We start from the raw sequence: 27,146 nt of genomic DNA on the forward strand, positions 1-27,146 counted from the left end.
GTATACGTGGTCTGTAGCTCCGCCCCGCCGGCCAATGCCGTTGACCTCATCCCGAGTCCTCGAAACTCTGGAACCTCGAACGCTCCCTCGGTTCGCTGGACGCACGGAGCACCCAGGCACCACCAAGCACTTCACCGCCCCGGAACTGCCACGATATTATTTACTCCCTGGCATCTCCTTTTTACCTCCCCACCCCTCTCAATCGCCATCTCGCAGACATGACGACCCGCCATCCGGAGTCCACTGAGGACTTCGAATTCATTGAAACCCCGGCGGCGCCTGAGCAGACCAAGCCTGCCTTCGACTGCGGTGTTCCAACCACCCTAGTAAGTAGCTCGGCCCAAGCTCCTGGAAGCTCTAGTACCTCCGAGACATCAAACGCTGACCCATTGATGCTAGTACCCGGCCATCAAAAATGCCCCCGTCCCTGCGGACTCGCCCGGCAGCGATAGTTTCTCCAATGGCTTGATGATCTTTCTCCTGATCGTGGTGCCCTGGTACCTCGCTCGCCAGGTCGGCGGCGGTTTCTACACCACCATCTTCTTTGCTATCTTCACCACTGTCCCCGTCCTCATGGCTTTCTGGAGCATCTCCTCCACCATCTCCCCCGCAAGACCGAGAAGGCCAAGTACTGTGGTCGCCCCGTCGAGCACTACCTGCATTTCCACAGCGAGCATGACCGTGCCACCTACCGTGGCAAGAGCAAGATCCCCATGGAGGTCTTCTACGAGAAGTACTTTAACGGCGAGGTTGACTTCAAGGGCGATGCTCTGGAAGCTCTTGAGTACCGCCACGATTGGGCCAACTTCAAGTTCACCATGGGTCTCTTCAAGCACTTCCTGTTTGGTTTCATCCCCGAGATGCTTCTGCACACTCGTTCCCAGGGTATGTCATCAATTTTAGAATTGACCCTTTTGTTCTGGTGAATGAGGCTCTGACCAATCACAATCTAGACGAGGAGCAGGTCCGTGATCACTACGACCGCGGTGACGATTTCTACGCTTGGTTCCTTGGCCCCCGCATGATCTACACCTCTGGCATTATTAGCGACATCAACAAGGAAGAGACCCTTGAAGAATTGCAGGACAACAAGCTGGCTGTCGTCTGTGAGAAGATTGGCATCCAGTCCGGTGACAAGATGCTTGACCTTGGCTGTGGCTGGGGTACTCTTGCCAAGTATGCGTCCGTCCACTATGGTGCTGAGGTCACTGGTATCACCCTTGGCCGCAACCAGACCGCATGGGGTAACAATGGTCTCCGCAAGGCTGGCATTGAGGAATCCCAGAGTCGCATTCTGTGCTCCGACTACCGTGATGCTCCTCGTGTCGAGGGTGGCTACCAGAAGATTACCTGTCTCGAGATGGCTGAGCACGTTGGTGTTCGCCACTTCAGTTCTTTCCTCAGCCAGGTTTATGATATGCTCGACGACGATGGTGTCTTCTTCCTGCAGATTGCTGGTCTCCGTAAGTCCTGGCAGTACGAGGACCTTATCTGGGGTCTGTTCATGAACAAATACGTCTTCCCCGGTGCTGACGCTAGCACCCCCCTTGGCTTCGTTGTCGACCGTCTCGAGGGCGCCGGCTTTGAGATCAAGGGCGTTGACACCATTGGTGTCCACTATTCCGCTACCCTCTGGCGCTGGTACCGGAACTGGATGGGCAACCGCGACAAGGTTGAGGCCAAGTATGGCAAGAGATGGTTCCGCGTAAGTTTCTTCCACGCCTGCATACCCCCCAATTCAATGATCCGACGTTGTAATTAACAATCCCTAGATCTGGGAGTACTTCCTTGCTGCCTCCACCATCACTTCCCGCCAGGGTGGTGCTACCTGCTGGCAGCTCACGCTCGTCAAGAACATCAACTCCACCCATCGTATCGATGGCATCAACTCCCAATTCGGTCTCACCGGAGCCCGCGAGGCCGCCATCCAGCGTGCCAACGGCACTCTCCCTAAGGCCCACATCATCAAGAAGGACCTGTAGGCCTTTGGTTCGGTTTTTATCTTCCATGACCAGGCTTGGTCTGCCAATACTTCAGACTGAAGCCTATAGGAAATGGAAGGGGCTAGAGATGATGCGGTGTACTACATGAATTACACGGCTTTTGCAGCTGCGAAACAAAATCTTATCAAGACACGCATGATACGAGTATGAACCAGAGCGAATCTTTCGACAAAAAGAAGTGAGGTTGGATCCCTAGGAGGGGGTGGATGATTTAGTGGAGAGGGGTTGAGGTAGGGTTATCAAATACGATGGTATAAGCTTATGCCCCGGCGGCTACCCTTATCTGAATGATATGTTGTTTTCCTTCATCCTTTCATTTGGTCGCTTAGGATATGCAGAAACCTCTTTCGGGTTTGTTTAGAAAGGGCTTTCCCTTAAAGGTTTAAATTTTTTTAATACCAAATGAATGATCATGATTGTTCGGATTCTCAATATTCGGTCAATTGGAGAAAACATCTTGTATTGTAAATTAGAGGGGAAAAAACGAGATGGAAATTCGATAAAGCCTTAGGAAAGTGAGCGTCATCATCGAGGTATATTCAGATAGTCGTGGTCGTGAGTTATTTCTATATGTAGCATTTTCTAGGATTGGATCGATATGATGAAGAGGAAACTAGCAGCGCATCATCATGTGTTGGAGTCAAAGAGGCTGAAGTGGGGTGTGGGTTCATGTAGTATATTTGTAGACATGAAGACCTAAGAGCGGAAGATACAATAGTGTTCAAAAGTATTTACCGGTCCCCACTTTCACTACCCTAACATTAAATATTGAACCAGGGCGCTCTACGGCAAACCTGAGAAAACAGGCAGGATGAGATAGGTCAACGAACAGACCAACAAACCACCACACACCACGATAGAGGAAGCCTCCCAGAAGGGAAAGCAGAAGCAGATGAAGCGAAGAGAGTGTGAAAGTTGATTCTCTCCCTATCGGAGATGCGAAGCTATATCCTGTAAAGACTGTGTACTAGAAAGATATGCTCCAATTAGAGGTCTCCCTAGTATTGGCCATTTCCCTACTGCAATATATACGTATGTCTGTTACACTACACACCACACTACTATCTTTCTAGATATATAGTTCTAGTAAAAAAATTCAAATTCGGGTAGGGTCCAACTCGCTTAGCAACTACTAATATTTTGTATAAAAACCTTTAGCCTACCGCATAGCTTCTAACATTCTTCCTATCCCTAAAATCAACCTATCTATCTTCCTTTAATCTAATGTCTATTAAGCTTCTATAATACACCTTCTAAAATAGCGCTAGTCCTCCTTTGACTTTCCTATACTAATAAGCTTAGGATATAATTCAAAAAGCTTCAGTCTTAACTATCGCTAGATAGATTTAATAGGGTTTAAATTGGGTAAGTATAGAGGCTAATCTTCTACCTAAATCCCTATATATTCTAAACTACTCTTATATTACCTTTATAATATAAATCCTAGCGTTAGCTAATTAAAAGACAATATTAGGCCTATAGATAGGTAATAGACCTTCTTCTAAAGTGTTTATATTGGATTTTATAGTATAACCTCGCTTCTAACTGTCAGATTCCTCCTATTCTATTATAATAAGCTTCGATCGACTACTAAGCGAGATAGCGCCCTAAACTATCTACGAAATATCTTGAATATAAATCTACTTATTAATTGAATCACGCTTATAGGCCTCGGAAGCAAAGCGCTAATACTATTTGTGTTAATGAACACACCTAGGCACGTGTTTCCTACGTTGAGCCAAAAATACCACAATGTCAATGAGCAGGCACATTGACCGCCTAGGACCCAGATATAGTAGCGCACGATAGTGTTTCCCTAACAACTAAATTGTTAGAGTGCTACTTGCAGCGTAGCGACCTGTTGGTCAGGTAAAAAATGATGAATACAATATAGAATCGTGATGGAATCGGAAGGAGAATAAGAGTGTATCATTCCAATAACTGAATCTTGAAGAGATTCAGTTCGAGAGAGAGGGGTTCTCTTTCTATAACCTAAATGTCGTCATTCCGCTACTTGCCGGAGGGATAACTGTAAAAGGATCCGATTCCAATTTGTTCTCCTTCATGAACAGTTATCGTCATTCGCACGATTCGTATCCGAAACGAGCCGGTCGACCAGAATAACATCAAATGTGGTTATTCCATAACAATTTAGGCATAGTATTCGTTATTCTTTAAATCGAGCACTCGTCGGAGAATATCTACTTTTAAATCCTAGAAAAATTAGTAATTCTTCGTTATTTTAATACAAAATACTGTTATTCAAAAGTAGTGTTTAATTCTAAAGGAATCTTGCGTTTCGATAGTCGTTTAGCAAGCTAGAATTAGCGAAGACTCGATAGATAGTCGACCTAGATAGATAAGTAGCTAAACACGCTGATAGCTGTTTATAGGTCTAAAAAGGATGCCAGCGTGCTTGCAAATATAGGAAAGTTTAAAATATATAGGATTTAGGTAGAAGGTTAGCCTCTATACTTACCTAATTTAAAATTTGTTTAAAGCCATCACCTATACTGGCTATTATTCACAGAGAATTTACTGGTTACTCAGAGCAACGGAATCAAAGGGGGAGAAGATACAAAGGTTCAGATGAAGAGATTATTAATTCTAGTGAAATGAACTATTGAATTTCATTGGGGTTAAAATAGCCATGCGAATACCTGCCTCGGTAACCGAGGTTCTAAGAGGAGTCAAAAGTACACGACCCGGGAGGGGGAATTTGCACGATTGCAAATCTCAACCAGCCACAGTGGTACCTGATGAGTCATTACAATGCTAATCTCCATTTTGCTGACATGTTTCTAACTTGCTTGTGGCAGAAACTGTGATCACAGCGCAGGCTGTGCATATATGATGTTGGCAGACAGCGCATCTATCAGGAGAAAGTTCAAAGCTGTTCATCGAGTTGCAATGACACTATCCGTGGATTAATATTATAATCTTAGTGGCAAGCTTCTAACGCCAGAAGTGTCTGCAAGTATAAAATCAACTTACACAGACCCACCACACCGCGCGTGGGAAATTCGAGGCATTTAGATGCCGTAGTTTGAAACTGTGCTTCGGATATCCAACACAAGCGTCGAGTACCTGAGCAAGTGAGCGATAAGTTCATTGCTTCAAACTTAATGAAACTAGGTGGTAAGAATCCGGTGTCTGTATATGCTTACACTCTCCTGTACTTGACAGTGGTAAGATTGAAATGCGCCTAGACGGGGAGAAGTGCCGCCGTTTTCGGCATACATATCAAGCGAAGGATTCGATACTTTTCGTCGCTCCTAAACATTATTATTATTCGCTTGAGAGACCTTCCTCTCCCTTCATCATTTAATAAATAGAAGATACGTTCTACCGGGTGGGGTAAGTGCTAGCCTAGACCAGCATGGGTGCCCGACGTGGCTGTGTTTTTACATAAACGACGTAATTAGCATAATTCGTTCTTCAACATACAGGTAATATGTATTGTGCTCGATGGTAGATATTGCGCCGAAAAGGTCGGCTCAGTAGAATGAGCATAATTTATACCTGCTTAGCGAGATTTTGAGCGGGTCTGTATCATCCCCAGGGGCGATTTAAAAATAGTTGACATCCTCAGTAGAGTGCTTGTCAAAGCGAACGAAGTAGGCGCGAACAGCTTGTCGCGCAAGCATATTCAGCCCAGTCAGTGGCATACCCGTACTTCACCCTAGTTCATCTGAGATTGGGACTATTACTGATATCAAGCCTGTCTTAACCCGCCCACATGACCACCAGTATTACCGAAGCGTAGCTCCGCCACGACAGACTCACAGCCTAATCTCTCTTCTTCGCCTTTGAGAACTTGATCAGCCTGTCAATGACTCTGTGCTTTTACCTGCATAAGATATTGCGTATCACGCAAGAAAGATTGGCTTAATTGATGGCTGAACTTCTCACAGTGGTTGGGGGAATCGCCTCCTTCGGTCAGATCCTCGGACTTGTCTTTAGGACTACAGAAGTGATCGTTTCATTCTGCTCCGCCTTCAATGATGCACCGACTGAGCTTCGCCGTATTAAGGAGAAACTTCTCAGCCTCCAGATAAGCCTTGAAGGTATTCAAGACCAGATGGGTGAAGTTAACGACGATGAGCTTCTGCCGCCAGATATGTGCTATATTCTACAAAACACTGTAGCGTCACTTTTTGAAGAGGTAACCACGCTACATAAAAGGTGCAGTAAGTCGTTCAATGGCGAACCTCGGGGTACTGGAAAGCGATTGAAATGGGCTTTCGTCGAGCGGCATCTTATGACCGGCATGCTCGAGCGTCTGCGGGACTCAGAGCGCGAACTGACTTGTGTTTTACAATTGCTGAACGTGTAAGATCTTACGGCTGGTTGTACAAAGTTCACTTCTGATATGCCACGTATGCAGGCGACTGTCGCTATTGATATATGCATCACAAAGAGAGCTCCACCAAGAACGCAGAACGATTACATATCAACAAAAGTCGATCACCAACCCACCGCTGTCAAAATGTGGCCACCACCGAGTGACTGTAATAGGCGTTGACTCGTGGATCCGGAAAATCGGACTCTATGGCTCCTTCTCGCTTGTGTCTTCGGTCGATAATAAAGAGTGGAAATCAAGTGTCTGCATAGGCTTCAAACCACCTACATGGATATCATCTAAGTCTATCGCAATTGACATCCATTTGGCGAGGGCTGAATTTCTTGGGGGTGGAATTCGCATTCTACCCGGAAGTATTCGCCTGCAAAACCAAGTCCGTCTGGAATCGCCGTTTATGACTGCCTGCTCCTCAGGAGATATCAAGTTGATTGCACAGCACCTAGCCGAAGGAACTGGACAGCTTGGAGATAGGGCTATCTGCTGCGGGAAAACCCCTCTTCTGGTAAGATTGATGTAATTTCCTATGATTAAAAATGCCCTTCATTTAATCTCTAGTTGCAGCTAGCTATAGAGGGCCAGCACCTGGATGCAGTTCAATATCTTCTGGAATCAGGTGCCGATCCTAATGTCGGAGACGATAGTCAGATGTGAGTATATGATGGGACCCAAGTATTGTACAGGCCTTGCTGACCTGATCGGGTAGACTTCCAATTTTTGCAGCAGCAGGGATGTCGTCAGAAAAGAACAGGTTCTTTCCACAGCTTCCCCCAAAATGGGCTCCGTGGCTTGAGGCTTTTAAGCTCCTTGTAAAGCATGAAGCTTCTGTGCACGAAGTTAACCGCGACAAGACCTTGAGCATGCTGAATATCAACTACCCATTCCGAGAGGAACAAACCATGGACTACTTCAGGATCCTTCTATCAGAAGGCTATATCTACTGGGAGACTGCTGATAAGACCGCTTGGTCTGCGGTTAATACGGCTATCAGAACGAGGACAAATTCATTGCAAGCCTTGCAATTTCTGGTCAGAAATGGCGTCAATCTAAGCAGAGTCTTTGATGATGGTAGGTCAGCGCTTCATCTAGCTGCGGAGCTTGCCGAAGATGTGGAAGTTCTGGAGTATCTCTGCAATCAGGGATGTCTGGATGATCGTGACAGGCAGGATATGTGGGGTTGGACACCCTTACATTACAGTATTATTGCCGCTTACCTGCACACCAGCCCAGATGTATTCCAGAAGGTTCGATTCCTTCTGTCAAAAGGGGCGGATGTCAATATAAAGGGGAGAGTGAAAGAAATTTTTTACCCGGAGAAAATGCCTGCTGATGAGTTTACACCTGGTGAGATGTGCCGAGCCTTAAGTGTTTCTCTATATAGAAAATTTGAAGGTGAAGCCAAGATAGCGGGGTTGCGTTTGGAAGAGGTCAACGAAGGGACCGATAATCTCAGCTAGCCGCTGGGCTCGAGTATAGTAAGATTGTCAAGAAATTGGAATTAGGATTCTCGAGAAGCGTACTGTTACCAATTAAATGAAGATTTTAAGGCGCGTCAGCCAGAGACAAGAAGGTGTTCTGCCCTAGTAAGAGGGACGTATATATGCAAAATCTCTACGATAAGCAAGCCTTGATCGACACAGGGACAGTAGAATGAATAGAAACTGGTGAACCAGGGCGCTCTACGGCAAGCCTGAGAATGCAGGCAGGGTGAGATAGGTCGGCGAACAAACCAATGAACCACCACACACCACGATGGAGGAAGCCTCCCAAAAGGGATAGCAGAAGCAGATGAAGCGAAGAGAGTGTGAATGTTGTTTCTCTCCCTATCGGAGATGCGAAGCTACGTCTGTCCAACGGGAAGAAAGGGGGAAGGGGGATAGTATGAGATCCCGATGTCCCTCCTCTCGCTATCTTTCCCCTTATTCACTTTTCGATGAAATTGAATCACATTTGGATTGAATCGCTGATGATCATTTATAGTCCACTTGGTTGCTTGTTTGCAAAATAAATAGTCCCAACAGTCATACCAAGGTCATGGCCGGCGAACATGAGCGTGACCTATCGACGCAATCTCCTCGGTTGCGACATCGGACTGAGGGCTTGTGGAGGGGAGGTTTACACCGCCACAGGGCAGCACCGACACTGTTAGGGACAAGGGAGAGGGGTTACCGTTGGAGAGCACACAAAGATACCAACTTTCTCACGCTCAAAGCGCTCCTCCATCCTGCGCACACGAAGGATCTCATAGATAATCTTGATATGGGAGGAGTATTCCAGACTACTCCTAGTGTCACCCGCAGCTTCCATCAGTTTATCGGTGGTGATGTTGTGGCTACCAAGCTTGCGGATCATGTGAAGCAGAAGCTCCATGCGGCCTATCCGAGGATTTTGTTAGTATCTCAAGACAGAGGGTCATGAAGAGAAAACAAAATTGTTATACCCACTTTGCACAGGTGGTCAGGTTCCTTGCGCATCACACCTGGTGTTCACCACTCAGGCTTGGTCTTCTAGGGATCACGGATCACCAGTTGTACCCGGGGCAGAGCCTGGTGGAGGCTTGCCTCCATTGTAGGGGTAGCGAGCCTGCTTGCGAGGCTCGATGAACTTGATGAATGCCTTGGCAATGATACGGCAATTGAGTTGCTGGAAGTGCTTCAAGCTGCTGAATCGAGTCCGACTCGTTGACCTTGAGATTGCCCTCGTTATCGAGGTAGATCATAGCGTAATGAGTATAGGGCATACGGAATGTCGGGCGAATTCGGGCCACCTTAATAGTACTCATGAGATCAGACTATGCCAATTTACCGTGTATATATAGATCTCGGGACATACAAAATGTTTGGATGGCTCGTCAGAAATTGTGGAGCAGGAACGTTTCATGGCACCCATAAATAATTACACGTGGTGTAAGTGTTGTTGACCGATGTACTAATAGAAACGAGAGCACCAGAGCTAATGTTCTATAGCTCCAAGAGTATATTATTCTCCGGTGATCCTATAATAGAAAAAAGATGGGACTGTATATTCTGCTGGTAATATTTTAATTCCACCAAAAGGGCTTGGGGGAAATCACGTACAGCAATATTAGGAAGCCGATAGTAAAAAGAAAAAAAATATCCATACGAATCCAACCATAATAGAGCCATAAGAAAGGTTTTGTCACATATTACTCTCGGGTCAGTCCAAAAAAAAAAAAGAAAATAAAAGAAAGAAAGGTGGGAAGTCTAGAGCAACTAAGCCAATTCCCAGATATAAATCCGAGACACCCAAACACAGATCTAGATATGCCACGAAAAGTATAATCAAATAAAGTAAAATACCTTGACAAGAGCAAGGAGATTACACAGACGCACCAATGGCGGCATTTCTAGAGCCTTTAGCTTCTGCATGGGCGTCAATCTTCTGGAAGTTGTTGAAGGGGCTGACACAGAAAGCGACTTCCGCCGCAGCGATCGAAATGGCGTAAGCGACCTTGAGACCCGTCATATAAGCAGGGCAAAATAGCAGCCATCTGCTTAGCTATAAAGACTTCTCGCAGTTCGCTGGCACCCGTCGCAACCACTAAGGATGAGTCGATGCTCGGTGCAGTTGCGGCAAGTGTGATAATGATCTGGTTGACGAAGGCAGATTGTGCTGCAGCCACGAAAACCGCACCCCCGACAGTTTGGAAGACTGAAAGATGAGTCATGTTAGCAGGCCATCATTGGATAATTAAGAAGCCGTAGGCAGACTACTCACAGACGATAACACCCATCACGGTTGAAATATCACTGGGACCCACTGACCATGCACCGCATTGATGGGAACCTGGTAGGCCAATCCCCATCCAATTCCGCCGATGATCTGGTATCCAATCCACTTGCTTGTGCTTGTACCGATGTCCAGCGAGTACAACAGCCCCGAACCGATGGTTGCGAGGACCCCGCCGACAACCATAAGAGGAGCAGTATGACCAGTTTTGGTGATGCTGCCACCAGAGACAATGATAGCTAACGACATTGAGACAATCAAGGGAAGATTTCGTACACCAGATATAGTAGGGTTGACGTTTTGAATACTCTGGAAGTAGTAAGGAAGGTAATAGACTATGATAAGGTACGAACCTGCGAAAAGAAACGCGTAGATTGAATTCACAAGGACGAGGCGGTTCGACATCAAGCGCGGCGGAAACGCAGCCCGTTCTCCTTGAAACCATTCCCACACAATGAAGACAATAATCATCAGAGGGAAGCCGACAAGAAGGCCGATCACAGTACTGGAGCTCCATGCCTTCGTCTGTCCACCATACTGCAGTGGCAAGTTGTATGAAATGATGGTACAGATTAGAAGGATCGTCCCGATAGGATCTATCTGCAGGAGCTTCTCCTTTAATGTACCCTTGGCCGTCGAAGCGCTGTCGGGTGAATGGAAGAAGAAAACAATGGAAGCCGCTGCGAGGCCGCCAATGGGCAAATTGATGTAAAAGCCTAGATAACAAAAAAGGAAAAGACAAGAAAATTAGCTAAGTCCAAAGTCTAGCGAAAACCAACTACTTGAGTTGGGCAAATGAGTAGCAGAAGTACTCACACCACCTCCAAGTTACTTTATCAGCGAATGCACCGCCAACAAGGAGGCCAACGACCGAGGCTATACGGTAAGATACGCCAATGATACCGGTGAAGAGTGACCGTCTTTTGGGACTGGCAACGAAAGCAATGACGATGAAGACTCCACTCCCAATACCAGCGGCACCAATTCCAGCAATTGCACGACCGACAATCAGTGCTACGGAATTTGGAGCCACACCACAAATCAAGCTCCCAAGCTTGAAAATGAACACCGCAAGCAGGAACGAGATTTTTAGCGGGAAATGTTTGTAGATTTTTCCCCAGGTTGGTTGGAAGCCTCCAGTAGTCACCAAGAAAGCCGAACCATACCAACTGGCATCATCGAGACGCACAACCACCTTTAAGTAATGGCCAACCATGCGCTCCGCTTATTGGTATGCATAACACCGAGAGTTAGGAAGCTGCTGTGCGTGATCTTGGCTCTGGTCGCATCAATGAAAATGCATTTCCAAGATCAATGACGGAAGCGGATTACCAGTCTGTCGATAGTGCTAGTGGTCCGCATGCACAGCTCACGTCGCGATATCAAGATGCAGGTTCTGATACCATCCTGCAGAGTTATCAGGATCCTGGGCTAACTGCCAGGATGGACGACTGGGCATTCCAAGGTGTCGATATGGCTTTCTTTGACAGCATAATGAGAGGCCTCGAAAACGAAAATACTTTACAAACCTGGGATAATAGCCCTTCATCTTAAAGATACAATGATACTCTATTCATATCCATTAAGTGCTTTGCATCCTAATAAGTTAATTTATTTGATTGACAATTTGTTCAATAACTTGGCCTCGCATCAGGTAGGAATACCCGCTGAAATTAAGCATATCAATAAGCGGAGGAAAGAAACCAACAGGGATTGTCTCTCCTTGAACGACTCGCCCAGCTTAGGACTTAATCCTACTCACTGATCCAAAAGCGGCGATGGGTAAGCACTAGAACGGAAAGAGAATACTATGCGTTGCCAGACATTATCCTGTGTATATGTTCAAGGATCTCTATATCTACGCTGGCTATCGTTGATCAATGTCTTAGTTAGCCCTTTGTTCCGTATTTTCCAAATCCGTCGCCGGGTGATGGTCTACACCCCTCTTCTCGTCGTTGGCAGAGCTAGACACCGTTGAAATTTCCAAAATATCACCAGACTGGGGGAGATCACCATCCCTCCGAGCCCCCTCTTCATCGGTCCCGTATGAGAGATGAACGGCAACTTCTTCACCAAAATTCATTGCAATCTCCTCCAGTGTCAAACGGGCTGTTTCGGGGAAGAAGAAGTAGATCACTATTAGACCTGTTAGTTACCTTCACGGGAATTTTATAATGAGAACGAAGCCCCGGAGGCTTCGCCTGGGGAGCTTACCAGGAATGAAGAAGGTTGACCAGCAGATAATGACGAGGTAGTATTTCCAGCCGGCATTATTGAAGCCCATAGGAGCGGTTTCCAGCAAGATCAGAGTTGCTGAAAGGTGTCAGAATCCTCCGACAGTCAAAATCAAGGACTATCAGATACACTTACCGGCGAACTGGCCAAATAACGAGAATCCCATACCAATAGGACGGATTTCTGTCGGGAAGATCTCTGAGACATATAGATACATGGTCGTATCACAGCAGGTGCTAGGCGAAATTAGTGAATATGGTCTGATAAATCACAGAACAAGCACTCAACTCACCCCTGAAAGGCTAAGTAGAGATAGATGAACAAGATGCCAAATCCATTTCCAACTCGATTGGATGTTCCAGCATACTCGGCCGTCATAGCAGCCAGGCAGGACGTGGTCACGATGATGCCCACAAAGCCAGTGATAAACATTCCTCGTCGCGAGTTGACCTTGTCATGGAGCCATGCACCCAGGGGGTTATATATCAGCCCTAGATAGGGTCAGAATGTGCCAAAATATCCGTGTTTAGGCACGTTCTTACCAGCCGTGGTCAACCAGACGGCGCTCAACAGCAACGGCATACCTCCTGTCATGCCTAAATTGGTATAGAGGAGGACGGCATAGTTGTTCTAGTAGCATAATAAGTAATTGATTATATTCTGCAAAGAATATTAGACTGACGATAATAAGAGGTCCACCAAACTCCGCTCCCCATTGCGTTAAAAACCCGATAATCATGCGCTTGCGGTAGGACTTCTTCATCACAACAGCTTTCCACACATTGCCGTAATCAGCCATCTTCTTGGCCTCAAGCTCGATCTGTTCCTTGGTTTGGAAGAACTCTTCCTTGGCTGCAAGATTCTCTGGATCTTCCGGAGACTGGCGAAGGCGCTCGAGGACATGATGCGCTTCTTCGAGCTTCCCCTTTGAGATTAGCCAACGAGGCGAGCGTGGAAGCCAGGGCGATCCTGCAATAAGGATCAAGGGTGGCACGCATTGCAGAGCCAATGGAAACCGCCAGCCAAATGCAGACAAATCATCTTCAGCATAATAACAAGCAAATCCGACCCATCCTGCCATCATGTACCCGAAGACGAGGAAGATAGCATGATGACCAACCAGCCAGCCTCGACGGAACGCGCTCGACATCTCAGAGAGGTACATCGGGCAGACAGTCACAAGAATACCTATTCCAAGACCGCAAATAAACCGACCGGCTTGGAACATTCTGTTTCTAATTAGTCTCGTCACAAACCAGAACAAAAGACGAGTCTCAACACGTACTCGATAGAATTAGCACCAGCCTGAAGAGCTCCTCCAAACAAGGAGAGGAAAGCGCCGAGTTGTATATTAGCCTTGCGCCCAAACACGTCGCACGACCACATCATAAAGAGAGTCCCGACAGCACCACCGCCACTGAAAACACCATTTGCTGTCGCAATGGTCGGAGTGGTGATTGTGGCATAGCCATGCTCACCTTCGACGGGGAGACTGAAGTAGCTGTACCATCCAGGCTGGCCGATGGTACTGGAGATGATGGAGGCGCAATAACCGTAGGTCTAACCATGAATGGCTATTTCAGAACCTTTGTTTTCATCTCATCTACCTGGAGAAGAACTTACCATCGATCCGACAGCCACAAAAACCGTCACCATACGGTTGTAAGTGCTTGTCTGCGACCGATATCTATCCATCGCGATCTTGTTTCTCTTCCACGCTGTAAAAACTTCGACAATATACCAAGCAAGACAAAGTAATGGCGAAAATCAACGCAGATCTCCCATTTAGCATTTGAAAAGGGTGGAAAGAAAACAACCGACCAAAAACAATTTTGGGGGGGGGGGGGGGGGGGCGATGAGGCAGCTAGTTGACTGGCGAGCAGCCAGGTCTGCCGGTTAACGCAGGCCAATGCCCTGATGAAGAAACATTTCATCTGCTGATCCAGCCCAGATCTTACGAAGGCTGCAAGCTGTAAGACGTGGTACGAACTAGGATGCGCCAAGAATGTCTAACCCGCCGCCGATCTGCACATCCTGTCGAAATGGCGTCCATTGGGTGCGTTGGCTGCGGGGTTCATTGCTGAATTGAGCTGATGGTCAGTAGGTGTTGGCATATTTCCATCTTCCTTTTTCCTCTATATTGATAGCTTGCTACCATGTATCTATAAAGATCCATAAAGCTCTGGCGCCTCCAATTTAGGAGAAAGTGAAATATATAGTTACTCATGCTGGTACTGAGACGTGGCCAAGTCAGCTATAAAAACATAGACAAGAGCTTGTATTGTACGATCCTCCACTTATCCCTCTCCATATCCATTGACCAAAGAATCAACCATATCATGATGGATTCTATCTTCGATATTCCGTTTGACCAGCTTCCGAACCCGAAGCAAGTTTGGATGGGCAAGCCGGGCAGCCATGAAGAAGGGCTCGGAAAACTCGCAATTCTGACCCCTGAAGTCGTTGGACAAGCAGCGGCTCAAGAGATTCGAAGTGGTCGCCGTGTGACTTTGAACTGGGAAATGACCAAGTTGGACTATCCCAATCTGAATCGACAGCCTTGTCATCATGAGATCGTGCCTCTGCTGGGAGGGGTTGCCTTTGATGACATCTATACGATGAATCCGCGTAGGTTTGATCAGACCGTGTTTGAACCGCCAAATTTCACTATGTACTGATTGAAGCAAAGAGCAAAGTAGTCAATGGGATGGACTACGCCACTTTTCGCAGATCGTACCTGGTCAATCTCAACGGCTCTTTTACGGTGGGACGACTGTTGAAGAGATCAACGACCGTCAGAACGATCGCATTGGACTTCAGTTCTGGGCTAAGCAGGGAATCGCAGGTAAGCTGGACTGTTGCTGATCTATTTTCCTCGACAAGTATATATCGACTTATGCACTTCAAACAGGGCGCGGGGTCTTAATCGACTATGCAACATGGGCCGAGCAAAAAGGGATCAAGTATAGTACATTTTCAACCCACCAGGTGCGCCTTACAGATATTTTGGAGATCGCTCAAAATAGCAATATCACGTTTCGAAAAGGTGATATCCTCTTTGTACGTGTGGGCGTTACAAAGGAATGGGACACTGTAATGTCGGATGATCAAAAACAAGCCTATTCAGATAGCTCATGTCCCGAGCACGCTGGAGTGGAAGCGACTATGGATGTCCTTCGCTGGCTTTGGGACACTGGATTTGCTGCCATCGCCAGTGATGCTATTAGCTGGGAGGTAAGACAAAGTCGTGATCCTGGAGGGTCTTCGGGCAGTAGCTTCACTTAAAAGATTAGCTGACAAGTACCAGGTCTATCCACCCCAGTCTCCTGATATATTTCTTCATGAATACATTTTAGCAGGGTGGGGAATGCCAATCGGTAAGCAGTTTCCCCCCTCTATCCCCGTTTTTCGTCGACTTACAATTACAGGGGAACTTTTTGATTTAGAAGCACTAGCACGAACTTGTCAGGAGCTTCAACGGTGGAGTTTCTTCATATCATCCGTGCCCCTGAATATGCCGGGCGGCGTATCCTCCCCACCGAACGCCATGGCGATCTTTTAAGCCTCTAAATGCTGTAATCTAGTTTGTGCACTGACTTGAGAGTAATTGTATCAGTTACTCGTCGTCGGGTCCAATACATATCTGCCTTTCAGATGAGTTTTCACTCTGAATCTTAGCCTTCTCCCTGGGCCATGTGTCATAATCCATCCTCTTGTAACGCCTGGGTCTTGCAATCCGAAAACACTCAATTGAAGCTCATACAGATTGAAAGAAATTCAAGAAGATATTGAGACCAGAATCGGGAATCAGCATGTCTTATTTTTGAGATTCTTCACTAACTGGGATGCATGAATATTAGGAAATCCCTCGAAAGCTGGCACAACCTGATACATTCATGTACTATGTTCACTTCAAATGTCCATCTCATCAAGTCTCATATTGACCAGCCAAGATCCAGATATATACCGCTAGTGCAATAGAAAAATATAGAGAAAAAGGGAGAAAAAGGGTATAGAGAAATTCAAAAAGCCAACATCAAAAGAAGTGCAGATTAATCCATTCGCTTGTAAAGCTTGGCCTTGCCAGCCCCGGCAGAAGCAGATCCGGAACAGCAGGATTCACCTTGAGTGGCCTCCGGGTGGAGAGTGGACTTGTTAAAAGACTGCGCGGATTGGGGAACATCCAAGGCAGGGTTCTTGGTAAAGAACCCGTCAGGTTTCAGCATAACGCTGACACGTTCCATCGGCATGACCGGGAAATCCTCGACACGGGGGTTGTGGGTCAATCCGAATGCTAGTGAATTCGTGAGCCAAAAAGAAACGCAAAAAAAAAAGCAGAAAGGTTAAGGAGAATCAAAAGAACGGTTGCTTACTGTGCCAAAGAACAACATCTTCGTTTTCAGTGTTATCCTTGCGTTGGATCCAGGTCTCAACGCCCTCTGCCCGACGGCTTTGGTTCGTGAACTCGCCTGCAGCGTAGAGCTCGTCATCTTGATACTTGGTGACCCAGATCGGCTTTGTGGCAAATTCGGCACGACGATAGCCAAGGGAATTCTTATTGACCAGTAGCATTTGGCTTGGAACAGCCATCAGTTTGTAGGCTACAGGCTTGTAACTGACGGGATTCTGAATATTATCGTTGCGGATCTTGAAAACACGATGACGATCGACACTCGTGTTCGCCGAACCAGAGGTTTTCAGAACAGTAGCTTTGGACGTGTAACCGACCAGCCAGGGATTATTCTCATCCTCCGGCATCGGCACACTATCTTCATAATAAACAGTGTTTTTGAATCCATCAATGGCAGGGTCAATTCGGAAGGAGAACATGTGTTGATGGAATGGAGCCATCACACCGGGCCCAACATTCGTGCCCCAGGGCACCGTCTGGCCATTCTCGTTGTCGAATGGGACGGTGGAAAGGATACCAGTGGCGCGGACTTCCAATTCCACATTACCAGCCTGGTCGAAGATATAGGCGAAAATATACTCATAGTTGGCAACAGTGCAGATCATTTGCAGAACTAATTGACGATTGCGAACCACTGTCGCAGCGCCAGATCGATAGTTGGTGTGCTTATGCTGCAAGCCGTTATCTTGTTCGTGCATGCAAACGACGTTCTTCATAGGCACTGGGTTGCCTTTGCAATCATTACGGTAGCCATCAAAATATTTAATATGTCCCAGGCAGTCGCATCCGAGAGTGAGCTGGTTGGCATTCATGCCAAAGCCAGTGTCGCCCACGTCAAACGCTTGCTTACGATGGTACGGAGCGCGAGGATCTTGAAACCTCATTAGTCAGAGATAAACCTCAGCACATGATTTGAAGACATACCTCCATAAGGAACCGTCATTTCTGAGACAGACAGACGGTAGAAGACATTGCGATTGTCATATGTGACATTATAGACAACAAGGCCTTCCCGAATGTTGAAGCCAACTCTGAATCGCCATTTCTGCCAATAAACCGAGTTCCCTTCCGTAGCATAGGAGGGGCCCTCGGGCTGTTGAACAATATAAGGTTTTAAATCAGTTCTCAATGGCTCATCCAAGAGATCATGCGCATATTGAATTGCCTTTACAGGCTTCCAAGGCTGAGTATCAGTGAATGCATGGTCAGCCCCACCGGGTAAATAATCCATGCGAACCAGTTCGTGAGTATGGCCGTCGAATACTGGAGAGAATTTGCAAGGTAGGGAATAATGATTGCTTTGAGGATGATCTACCTCGACCAAATACATAAAGCATTGGAAGAGTAGCCGGGTCTCATCCTCTTTGTCAGTACCGTACATCCACGGATCATTGCAAACAGTCACGCCCGCAGGTAGCTGCATTTTCTCAATTTCAGCGAGAACAGCCGGATGCCTCATGCACAGCGCTTCAATTTCGGCGATTTCATCAGGGTCGATAGGTCCCTTTGGTGAGCACAAAGATGTTAGCTATATTAATTGCCGAAGGCATAAAACCGAGGTGCAAACCCACCTGAACTTCTCGAGGAAGCTCCTTGGCATATACAATACTTCGCTTGTCGGCATTCAAAATGGCCTTGTAGAATGCGCCAGTATCAAGACGGTGAAAGAGGACATAGAGCAGGCGTGCTGGCGGCGAGGGAAGGGGCCGTCGGAGACGCTCAGCCTCTATGTATGGCAATACATCCTTCTTAATTGGCTCATTGACGTCAATACGCTTATAGCGCAGCGGAACCCCTGGGAATGTAGCCTCGAGGATGCGCACAGCAAGCCTAATTTCCTCCGGGGAGATTGGGTCGAAGGGGTGCGGAGGTCCAGTTACCATCGTGGCATGGAAAGAATTCGAGGTTGAGGCAAGGCAAAATGTGCTAAGTTGTCGAGAAGTAGATAGGAGTACAGTGAGCGAGTCACTGAATGTAGAACCACGGCGTGAGTGAGGGGAAAGCCATCGGATAATGGGCGAATTTAAATATCGTGAATCTTATCGGCGGCTGCAACTCCGGTGGCTGTACTTGCCCGTTTGGGTAAGGGGCCATAGCTGAGTGTGGACCCCTTTTCCTTGGCCGGGGAAACAGATCAGCATCGGAAAGCTAGACAAGAGTGATATATAGAGAGAATCAACGGTCCCCAATGGCTTATACGCAGAAATTTCCCGACGAAACATCCCGAGATGTTGCATCGGAGTCTTAGTGGTCGTCAAGTCAAGCCCTGTCGGTAAACAATAGATAAGGGTCACGTGTGGCGCAAAATTGCCCGAATAGGGTTTAGTCGCCCCTCGAAGTTCCTATCAAATCGCGGGGAAATCTTGATAGTCCTGCGACATTCGCATTACCCCATGGCAACGAGCGCAGTATCTGATACAGGTTGGCTCCAGTCTTCATCGGCAGTCTCTGGGAGTATTTCCCCGCAGAAGAAGGGCCGAAGTCGGCAATCTGGTACACCATGGACTCGTTCAGGCTGCCTTACATGCAAAAAGCGCCGCAAAGGTTGCGACAAGGCGAAACCCAGGTACGTATGGTGAAGCCAGATATTCATTTGAAGTATACATGATTGACAACCCATTCAGCTGCAATAATTGCCTCAAACAAGGTCGAACTTGTGAGGGGTATGGTGATCTTTGGGTGGCGCCGCTAAGTCCCTCGGCTCAAGTTTTCAAGGAGACCGAAGGCCGCAAACGACGTCTTATTAGCTTTTCCCCCTCTAACCCATCCTCACCATCGGCACTGGTTGTCTCAGACCTATGGTGTGATTCAGGAGCATCTTCCGCTCCAATCACCCCAGGTCGGTCGGTTCCGTCCTCTCCGCAATGCCGAGTGGCCGACATTGAATCAGAGGACTTGATTCTAGACCATACCTCACAAAAGCAGTTTCCAAAACATGACACCAGAACCCAAGATGAGCTTTCACTCGTTCCGCGACCCAGTAGAGCTGTCAGTCATTTGTCTGGCCATGAATCACATTATCTTCAATACCATATGGAATTTGGTTCTCGACTTCTCGCGAACTTGGAAAGCGAGGACAATCCTCTCCGCTCATTCCTTATCCCCCGAGCAATGTCTTCTCCGCTGCTTATGAAAGCTGTATGCGCCGTTTCTGCCTTACATCTGGCAAACCGCTCCCATGGCTTTGAGGCACAAAATTCCGCGGTAGACTTTTATGGTCGAACGTTAGGAGGGCTTCGAGAGGCACTTGCAGATCACTCAAAGCACGTACTTCCAGATGACGCCATGCTAGCCGTGGGCTTGATGTGCAAGTACGAAATCGTTCGAGGCAGTGTCAAGCAATGGGTCGTACATTTGTCTGCACTACAGCGCCTGATTGCTTCTCGCGGTGGGTTGGGGTCCATGGAGCGAAATGCAGCGCAATTTCTGCGAGGACTGTAAGGTCAAATCTTTGGGAGACATTTGACATCTGCTTATAAACTTAGATACGTATATGCCTATAACATGGCCCGAATTAGCAACCGGAAACACATCTCTTACGCCGACCCAGCAGATACTGACATTGGCACGCCAGTAATGGATATCTATATTGGTTACACCGAAGAATTATTGAAACTCTGTGCACGGATTTCCGAGCTACCATCCCTAGAGGGAGATGTTTTTGCTCTCCGCTTAGCCGTAGCATCTATGTGAGTTCTTTTACACTCGTCCAACAACTGAATCTTGATTCAAGAATCACCGCTGACCTTTCAACAGAAACGACTCTCTCCTATCCTGGTCCTCGAGCTCTATAGATTGCATAATCCCTCAAAACTTGACTACTGAGACTCTGACCCGTCTGCAGTTGGTTGCTGAGTGCTTCCGCGATGCCGGTGTTATATATCTGCATTCTATGCTAAAGCATATGGGTATAGCATCTACCATGGACGACCTCGAGGATATTACACCTGGCCCGTCCAAAATTTCTTCCTTGATTTCGACCCCCAAATCAACTGCCATCCATCGATTGCTCTCTCGCGTGCAAAAATTTCCTCTGGACGATCATTGCGAGTTCTCTGCACTTACGTTTCCACTTTTTATTGCGGGTAGCGAGAGCGATGTTTTCGCCCACAGAGATCTTGTTCTGCAGTCACTTGATAAACTACAGCAGAATTTTGGAATCGGAAATGTTCCGCGGGCCAAAGACGTACTCAGGATTCTGTGGGCGAGACAAGATGCTGAAGTCCAGGATACATCTGGATCCGCTCGTGGCGGATCCAAGGTACACTGGTTGGATATATTGGAGGAGCTGCAGTGGGAATTGATTCTTGCATAGCTCTTTCCCTGCTTCAGCACTATGAAATAATTTGTACATAATATCTGTATAGTACCCCTGACTAAGTCATCAAAATAAGTTATTGCCAACTTCAGGCTATCTTCCCTGGGGTATTCAAATGCTTATCTTAGAGCACACCAAACAACCGCGGGTATACGAAAACAAGAAGAAACACAGATCGCGGAAAGCAAGGAAAGTAAAGAAAACCATTGTGGGGTATGGCTGGAAGAGCATTGTGCAATATCACATAAAGTCATAGTCAACTCAAACCCATATTAATCTCATCGCTTAACCCAAGTTCTCGTTCAGCCCTTTCTGTACCGCCCAAGGCTTGGGTTCCCCATCGATCATGTAGATCACGAGCCTCAGCCATCTCTTTCTCCCGTAAGCTAGCGCTGTTGCTTGTTGCCAGACTACCGTCTCGTACACTATACTGGGATGGTTTGCGGGAATGTTGAATGCTAATGGGGCGGGAAGGTGTTCCTCGGTCGTTTGTTGCTACAGTGTTATCAGGCGACCCTGTAACATTTGCTCCGTTTGCGCGGCCTGTATCACTCGACGAACCAACACTACTTGTGCGATCTTTCTCCTTGCCGCTGCTGAACCAGCGCCGACGCCTGGTTTTCAGTGTTGTGTGGGGGGAGAGATTGTTGAGCTGTTCGGGATCGGATTCCTTATCTTTAGTCTGATCTTGTTCTTTTTCTAGAGCCTGAGTGAGATTCGAAATGGTCTCATCGGAACCATTGGAGCCGTCCTGTGGGTCTATTTCCACTAGCTCGGCATCACGATACCACTTGCGTCGGCGCGTGTAGCGATCCCAGCCGTCCTGACCCCGGCGGCCATCGTTCCACTGCAACGTGTTAGACAAGATCGTCGCATCACTTCGACAACGAAACACACCTTATTGTCATAGTAGATCCAACCCTCGCTACTTAAGGCCTTGGCATCGGCCTTAGCACTGTCTGCTCCTTCCACACGCCACTCGCTTCCTTCAACCCAACGCCATTTGGCGTCACCAGTTCGCACTTCAGGCAACTCAAAGTTATCCTTGGCCGGCACAGAATTCAAATGCTCATCCGTCCAGGCGCCACGCTCCGCTGGAAATAGTGAGTAGGTCCATCCGATGCCCAGCCATCGCCGTTGATTTTCAAACACAACGAATGTAAATCGCACACCGGATGAGTTGCCACGACGACGGGTGGAAATATTTAGTCCCAAACCCTGGGCCTGGGACTTCTGGCTGGTGCTCGGACTGTCTGCGACAGATAACCCCGTCATCATCGAGACAAGTCGACGAACTGCGCGAGACCGCCATAGAATAACACGTGATACCCGCGCAGGTCGGGAGTGGTAGGTGAGAACGATAGTGCCGACAGTCATGATGATGCGGCGGGTGGTGATAATGTAGAAGGGCGGGAGGGTCAAGATAATCCAGATCGGGGTAACCAAAAGAATACGGATGAAAAGCGCAGTCAGCGCGGGACGAGTGGTTGCGGATGTGGCTGTTCGTTGAGTCGACAGGAAATCCGTCAAATCGAGTAAGGGTTCAAGAAGAATGTTGCATCGGGTTGTAAACGTGCGCAGTGTTTCCACAATATCGTCTAAGCTCTTGTGGTGGCGGGTTGACGCATCTGACGAAGCTTTGCCTTGGTGTTTCTCGCCTGTTGAGGTCGTGGACGACAGAGGTGAGTAGCGCCGCCCGTACATGCCCAGGATCAGTCCCACGACGACAAGGATCGGCCCAGCCCAGAGAATGATGGCGTCGCTGTACAGCACCATGGTCCAAAAGGTGGCTACGAGCAAGAAGCTCTGCCACGGATCCCCCGTCGTCCATGTCAACAAACCAACTAACTTGTTTAGTGGTAAAAGAAACGGGTGTGAGTATGCGAGGGCCCGCGTAATGGGCGGCGGCGTAGCCACCAGGAGAGGGGATTTTCGATGCACGATGACACTGGAGCGTTGTCGCGAAGTCAAGGCCGAGCCGGTTATGGTGGAAGGAGAGAAGGCAGCGATCGTCGGGGGTTGGGAATCAGACGGGCCATTGTCCTGTGGCTGCGATTGGGGGGCCATGGAATCTATCCACGGAAGATCTTCTGTCGACGGATCAGTACGTGCACGATGGAGGGAAAGGGAACGAACATACCGAGAGCTGCCATCCAACTATGGAGACGTCATGCGGTGTGTGGTCAGCTCATCAGGCTGGCGGGTGGACATCCTTTATAGCGTGTTGGTTGAGGTTCATCGGTTCCAGGATGATCTGCGGGGGGTTGATGATCGGGGGACATGTGACTCCCCGGGCATTCAAGCCTAGGCGCAGAGCTCAGGGTTCATGCAAGTCAATTTCGGGAGGCTTTTCTAGAATCTGAAAAGCTCCTAAGATTTGTGAAAGAACTCCGGAGTATGGCACTTCGTCTTGACTCGGTCATCATTCTTCTCTCCCGCTCTTGGGGTTGATGTTCGTTCGGCATGGCGGCACCTGCATAGTTCGAGTTCGCCGACCTGCCGACGCTAAAACGCGCAGCCGAAATTTTCCCTTCTTCCTCTCTTCACCTCCTTGTGATCATCGCCCTTGGACCCTTCGCCCCCGTCGCCATGGTATGTATTCCCGAGTCTAAAGATGCAACCTAATTTTATTTGTGGCTGGAATTCAAATTATGAAAAGACAGAAAGTTGTTCTGACCATTTCCTGCTCCCTAGGCTCATCGCATTGTGTCCCAAGTCCTCGTCACCGGAGCTCGGGTCTTCGGTCGTGCCTTCACCGAGGCCTACAAGCAAGCCCAGGCAACCGGCAAGCACTCCGCGGCCAAGAAAGGCACTGGATTCTCTTCCGGCCTGACCCTGGATGAGGCCTGCAAGATTCTTAACGTCAAGCCCCCAGTCGCCGGCGAAGCCAACATTGAACATGTCATGGAACGGTTCAAGAAGCTGTTCGACATAAATGATCCTCAGAAAGGTGGCAGCTTCTATCTGCAAAGCAAAATTCTGCGCGCACGCGAACGGATAGAGATGGAGGTTCGCCAGGCGGAACGCAAGGCCGCCAGCGAGAAGGAGATTAGCGAAGGCTGGAACCCCAAGGTTTACAAGGACCGGTGAACGTCGAGGATATACCGAAGTTGTGCCGCACTCTGGACTGCGACAATATTTGCGCCTGCGATCCCAGCAGCTACCCTCACCTCTCGTTGCGCGGTGACTATCGATTCCGCTCTTCGCGCTCGTCCCTCGTCCCTCTTTGATTTGGCATAGCATGGCGTTTGGGTTATTGTGGAAAAGAGGTCTTTTCATCTTAGAACAGGGCGTTTTCAGTCCGCAGGGTCTTCGTTCTGTGCTGTCGCATCTCTCCGGCACTCGGAGTTTTCGCCCTCGCGCTCGATTTCCCCTTTTAGGCCTCCGGGTCTTTTTGTGTATACCATTTGTGACCGATCCTCCGCCTTCTCCACTCTGACTCGGTTTCGGAAAGGAAATCATGTACTATAGCTGTATACTTGCACATGTTCAATGTCCTACCCGTTTTGATTTCCTTCCTTTCTTCATAAAAACAAAAACTATACCGCGATTGACGGAAGGGCCTGAAGGGCCTAAAGAATTGGGGCACAGACTCCTTTTTTTTGCCACCGCCGACAAAGTAAGTCTTCAGGGCCCGAAAGATATTTAGGAACACATGCAATGCACGTCCGCGAGCCTTTGCAGACACAATCGCTACTCCTGGCAAGACTGGCGTTTAGAATCGACTCTCTCTTTATCGGACGATTCGCCCCCCGCCATGGCGCCATCCCGCACGCTCTCCGGAGCGGAGCCGGGGCGAATTCTCGAACCCTCCGACATAGGAAAATCTGCCTGTCCCACCCCTCCTCCACCTCGGAACGATGAATTGATCTCGATCGATCCCTCATAAACCCCGTGCTCCCCTGCAGGGCCTTCCCTGCGGTTTTTCGTTCGTTACATCTTTGCTTTTCGTGATACCCCCTCGCTCCAGCGCCATCTTCCCCCTTTCCCAACACCAGGAGCCATGCCGCCCTCCACGCCGCTGTCGGCGGATTTGCCCCCGCTGATAATGGGCACTGCAACCTTCAATTCACAGTACAACGCAAACCCCTACGCCCTACCAACGACCGAGCTTGTGCAGCGGGCCCTCGCGCGCGGTATCCGCGCCTTCGACACCTCCCCATACTACGGCCCCGCGGAGGAACTGCTCGGCCGTGCGCTGGCAACCGACTTTGTGCAGACCAATTTCCCGCGCGACTCCTACCGTCTCCTCACCAAAGTTGGTCGAATCGCTTCTGGCTCCTTCGATTACTCGCCCCTATGGATTAGACACAGTGTACGCCGCAGTCTCCGCAGACTGCACACCAGTTACTTGGACGTGGTGTACTGCCACGACGTCGAATTCGTCACCCCCGCCGAGGTTCTCACCGCTGTGCGCGAGCTGCGCCGTCTGCGCGATGAGGAGGGCCTGCTACGCTATGTCGGTATCTCCGGATACCCGGTAAACGTCTTGAGCGACCTCGCTGAGCTGGTACTCCGGGAGACGGGCGAGCCGTTGGACATCGTCATGTCGTACGCCAATTTCACCCTGCAAAACACACGGCTGCGCTCGCTTGCGCTCCCGCGACTCCTCGCAGCCGGCGTGGACGTCGTGCCGAATGCCTCGCCATTGGGCATGGGCCTGCTCCGTCGAGATGGCGTACCCATCGGGTCCATGGGTGACTTCCACCCGGCGCCGAACCCGTTGCGCAGCGCAATTCATGATGCCGCCGAATGCGCCACGCGTCACGGCGAAAAGCTCGAGGTCATTGCCATCCGGTTCGCGCTGGAGTCGTGGCTGCGCGCAGGCGCGAAAGCAGGCGCACTCGGCGCCCCGCTCGCCCGGTCTGCCGATGCGGATCCGAGTTTTTTGTCCGTTGCCAACATTGGTACTGGCCGCCGCCTCGGGGTCAGCGTCATGGGCGTGAGTAACCTCGAAGAGCTGGATGAGACGCTGCGCGTGTGGCACAGTATCTTGGACGGACTGGAGAACTGGGACGAGGACGAGGACGGAGACGACTTCGAGCGCCAGCGCCAGTCTGTGCAGGCATCCACGCCGCAAGATTGCCCATCCGGCGCGATCCCAACGTCAGTACCCCACGCCTCGACCATCCTCACCCCTTCTGAGGGTCTGATCACAGACCGTGCCTGGTCGCACACGCGCCGCGCGCATATCCTCCAATTGACCAAAGAAGTCCGGGATATCCTAGGCGCTGAATGGGTTGATTACGTGTGGGCGAGTCCGCCGGAGGGCTTCAAGAACATCCTATCCGAGGAGCACATTGCGGCTATGCGGAAGATCGCTGCGGAAGGAGATATCGAGTCTGCTGCGGAGGTCTCCCCTCCCAGTCCTCTTTCCGGGGACGACGAGGCGATGCCGACGCCACCGCTCGACGCGGAACGGCAGCTGGCATGAAATACGAAGTACATACATTGGGGTTTCGTTTCGCGGCCGAAGTGATAGATAGGGTTTTCTATGGGTTTCCAGGGGGTTTGGATTTTTTCTTACATATACTCAGCACCTTACCGCCCTGGTTATGATGCAGTTTTCATGATTTGATGGTTGGCCAGTAGACGAAGCTCCCAACAATGATATACATACTTAACGAATGAAGCATTTTAGTCTGTCCTTTCAGGCTCCAATTGATCAGCGCCAAAAGGAAGCAGTTTAAAGTTCAAAAGGTTCATTTCGAAGTTAGCTAGGCTCAACTATTAGCAGTACTACTACGAGTAGAAAGAAGTACTGGAAATAACGTGAAAGTGATTCCTCGTACCAAAGCTTACCTAAACCAGCCAAACTCGACATCTCAGGCTCACTTGATGCTCTTCTCATTCCGTCCGACAGTCCTCGGCGACATAATCCAACACAGTCCATTATACACATCCTCTCCAAGAAATCGCAGTATAGCGCTCTCTTGATGAGAAAGGAGGAATGGGAATGGAAAGGCGAGAACCGCCAGGATGCAGCATTAGAACCAGCAGGGGACTGGGCAGTCAGACCCCCTGGAGGCTGAAAGATTTCGATTAGGTGACTAACAAATAAATACCTTT

The 27,146-nt window shown here is 48.7% G+C and overlaps 11 protein-coding genes across 11 annotated transcripts; 6 read left to right on the forward strand and 5 right to left on the reverse strand.

The window, feature by feature from the left end:
• Window positions 1-218: 218 nt before the first annotated feature.
• N7462_006241 (putative cyclopropane-fatty-acyl-phospholipid synthase) lies at window positions 219-1,982 on the forward strand (the record flags this gene model as incomplete). Its single annotated transcript, XM_057077959.1, has 5 exons — window positions 219-326; window positions 400-567; window positions 615-885; window positions 954-1,705; window positions 1,773-1,982. 5 exons carry the CDS (start codon window positions 219-221, stop codon window positions 1,980-1,982), a joined length of 1,509 nt encoding a protein of 502 aa, XP_056933539.1.
• Window positions 1,983-5,898: 3,916 nt separating this feature from the next.
• Window positions 5,899-7,820, forward strand: N7462_006242 (ankyrin repeat domain-containing protein; the record flags this gene model as incomplete). The annotated part of the gene is made up of 4 exons (XM_057077960.1): window positions 5,899-6,335; window positions 6,391-6,868; window positions 6,922-7,013; window positions 7,070-7,820. 4 exons carry the CDS (start codon window positions 5,899-5,901, stop codon window positions 7,818-7,820), a joined length of 1,758 nt encoding a protein of 585 aa, XP_056933540.1.
• A 575-nt stretch (window positions 7,821-8,395) lies between these two features.
• Window positions 8,396-9,145, reverse strand: N7462_006243 (uncharacterized protein; the record flags this gene model as incomplete). Its single annotated transcript, XM_057077961.1, has 4 exons — window positions 8,396-8,505; window positions 8,556-8,738; window positions 8,889-8,979; window positions 9,050-9,145. 4 exons carry the CDS (start codon window positions 9,143-9,145, stop codon window positions 8,396-8,398), a joined length of 480 nt encoding a protein of 159 aa, XP_056933541.1.
• Window positions 9,146-9,702: 557 nt separating this feature from the next.
• On the reverse strand, window positions 9,703-11,329 carry N7462_006244 (uncharacterized protein; the record flags this gene model as incomplete). The annotated part of the gene is made up of 4 exons (XM_057077962.1): window positions 9,703-9,834; window positions 9,893-10,035; window positions 10,149-10,829; window positions 10,930-11,329. The coding sequence occupies 4 exons, from the start codon at window positions 11,327-11,329 to the stop codon at window positions 9,703-9,705; spliced, it is 1,356 nt and encodes a 451-aa protein (XP_056933542.1).
• Window positions 11,330-11,998: 669 nt separating this feature from the next.
• Window positions 11,999-14,043, reverse strand: N7462_006245 (putative MFS sugar transporter; the record flags this gene model as incomplete). Its single annotated transcript, XM_057077963.1, has 8 exons — window positions 11,999-12,249; window positions 12,328-12,426; window positions 12,484-12,584; window positions 12,641-12,839; window positions 12,891-12,978; window positions 13,031-13,577; window positions 13,634-13,908; window positions 13,972-14,043. 8 exons carry the CDS (start codon window positions 14,041-14,043, stop codon window positions 11,999-12,001), a joined length of 1,632 nt encoding a protein of 543 aa, XP_056933543.1.
• A 644-nt stretch (window positions 14,044-14,687) lies between these two features.
• Window positions 14,688-15,910, forward strand: N7462_006246 (uncharacterized protein; the record flags this gene model as incomplete). The annotated part of the gene is made up of 5 exons (XM_057077964.1): window positions 14,688-14,976; window positions 15,038-15,193; window positions 15,260-15,582; window positions 15,656-15,725; window positions 15,777-15,910. 5 exons carry the CDS (start codon window positions 14,688-14,690, stop codon window positions 15,908-15,910), a joined length of 972 nt encoding a protein of 323 aa, XP_056933544.1.
• Window positions 15,911-16,400: 490 nt separating this feature from the next.
• On the reverse strand, window positions 16,401-18,642 carry N7462_006247 (uncharacterized protein; the record flags this gene model as incomplete). Its single annotated transcript, XM_057077965.1, has 4 exons — window positions 16,401-16,642; window positions 16,722-17,630; window positions 17,684-18,263; window positions 18,331-18,642. The coding sequence occupies 4 exons, from the start codon at window positions 18,640-18,642 to the stop codon at window positions 16,401-16,403; spliced, it is 2,043 nt and encodes a 680-aa protein (XP_056933545.1).
• A 510-nt stretch (window positions 18,643-19,152) lies between these two features.
• Window positions 19,153-21,074, forward strand: N7462_006248 (Zn(II)2Cys6 transcription factor; the record flags this gene model as incomplete). Its single annotated transcript, XM_057077966.1, has 4 exons — window positions 19,153-19,325; window positions 19,384-20,196; window positions 20,245-20,448; window positions 20,516-21,074. The coding sequence occupies 4 exons, from the start codon at window positions 19,153-19,155 to the stop codon at window positions 21,072-21,074; spliced, it is 1,749 nt and encodes a 582-aa protein (XP_056933546.1).
• A 259-nt stretch (window positions 21,075-21,333) lies between these two features.
• On the reverse strand, window positions 21,334-23,316 carry N7462_006249 (PEX28-32 family peroxisomal membrane protein; the record flags this gene model as incomplete). The annotated part of the gene is made up of 3 exons (XM_057077967.1): window positions 21,334-21,924; window positions 21,975-23,234; window positions 23,287-23,316. 3 exons carry the CDS (start codon window positions 23,314-23,316, stop codon window positions 21,334-21,336), a joined length of 1,881 nt encoding a protein of 626 aa, XP_056933547.1.
• A 350-nt stretch (window positions 23,317-23,666) lies between these two features.
• Window positions 23,667-24,167, forward strand: N7462_006250 (import motor complex subunit PAM16; the record flags this gene model as incomplete). The annotated part of the gene is made up of 2 exons (XM_057077968.1): window positions 23,667-23,669; window positions 23,772-24,167. The coding sequence occupies 2 exons, from the start codon at window positions 23,667-23,669 to the stop codon at window positions 24,165-24,167; spliced, it is 399 nt and encodes a 132-aa protein (XP_056933548.1).
• A 913-nt stretch (window positions 24,168-25,080) lies between these two features.
• Window positions 25,081-26,511, forward strand: N7462_006251 (D-arabinose 1-dehydrogenase (NAD(P)(+)) ARA2; the record flags this gene model as incomplete). The annotated part of the gene is made up of 1 exon (XM_057077969.1): window positions 25,081-26,511. One exon carries the CDS (start codon window positions 25,081-25,083, stop codon window positions 26,509-26,511), a length of 1,431 nt encoding a protein of 476 aa, XP_056933549.1.
• Window positions 26,512-27,146: the final 635 nt, after the last annotated feature.

This window comes from Penicillium macrosclerotiorum (assembly GCF_028827735.1).
Source record: "Penicillium macrosclerotiorum strain IBT 26536 chromosome Unknown utg000006l_segment0_segment0, whole genome shotgun sequence".
NCBI classification, from domain to species: Eukaryota; Fungi; Ascomycota; class Eurotiomycetes; order Eurotiales; family Aspergillaceae; genus Penicillium; species Penicillium macrosclerotiorum.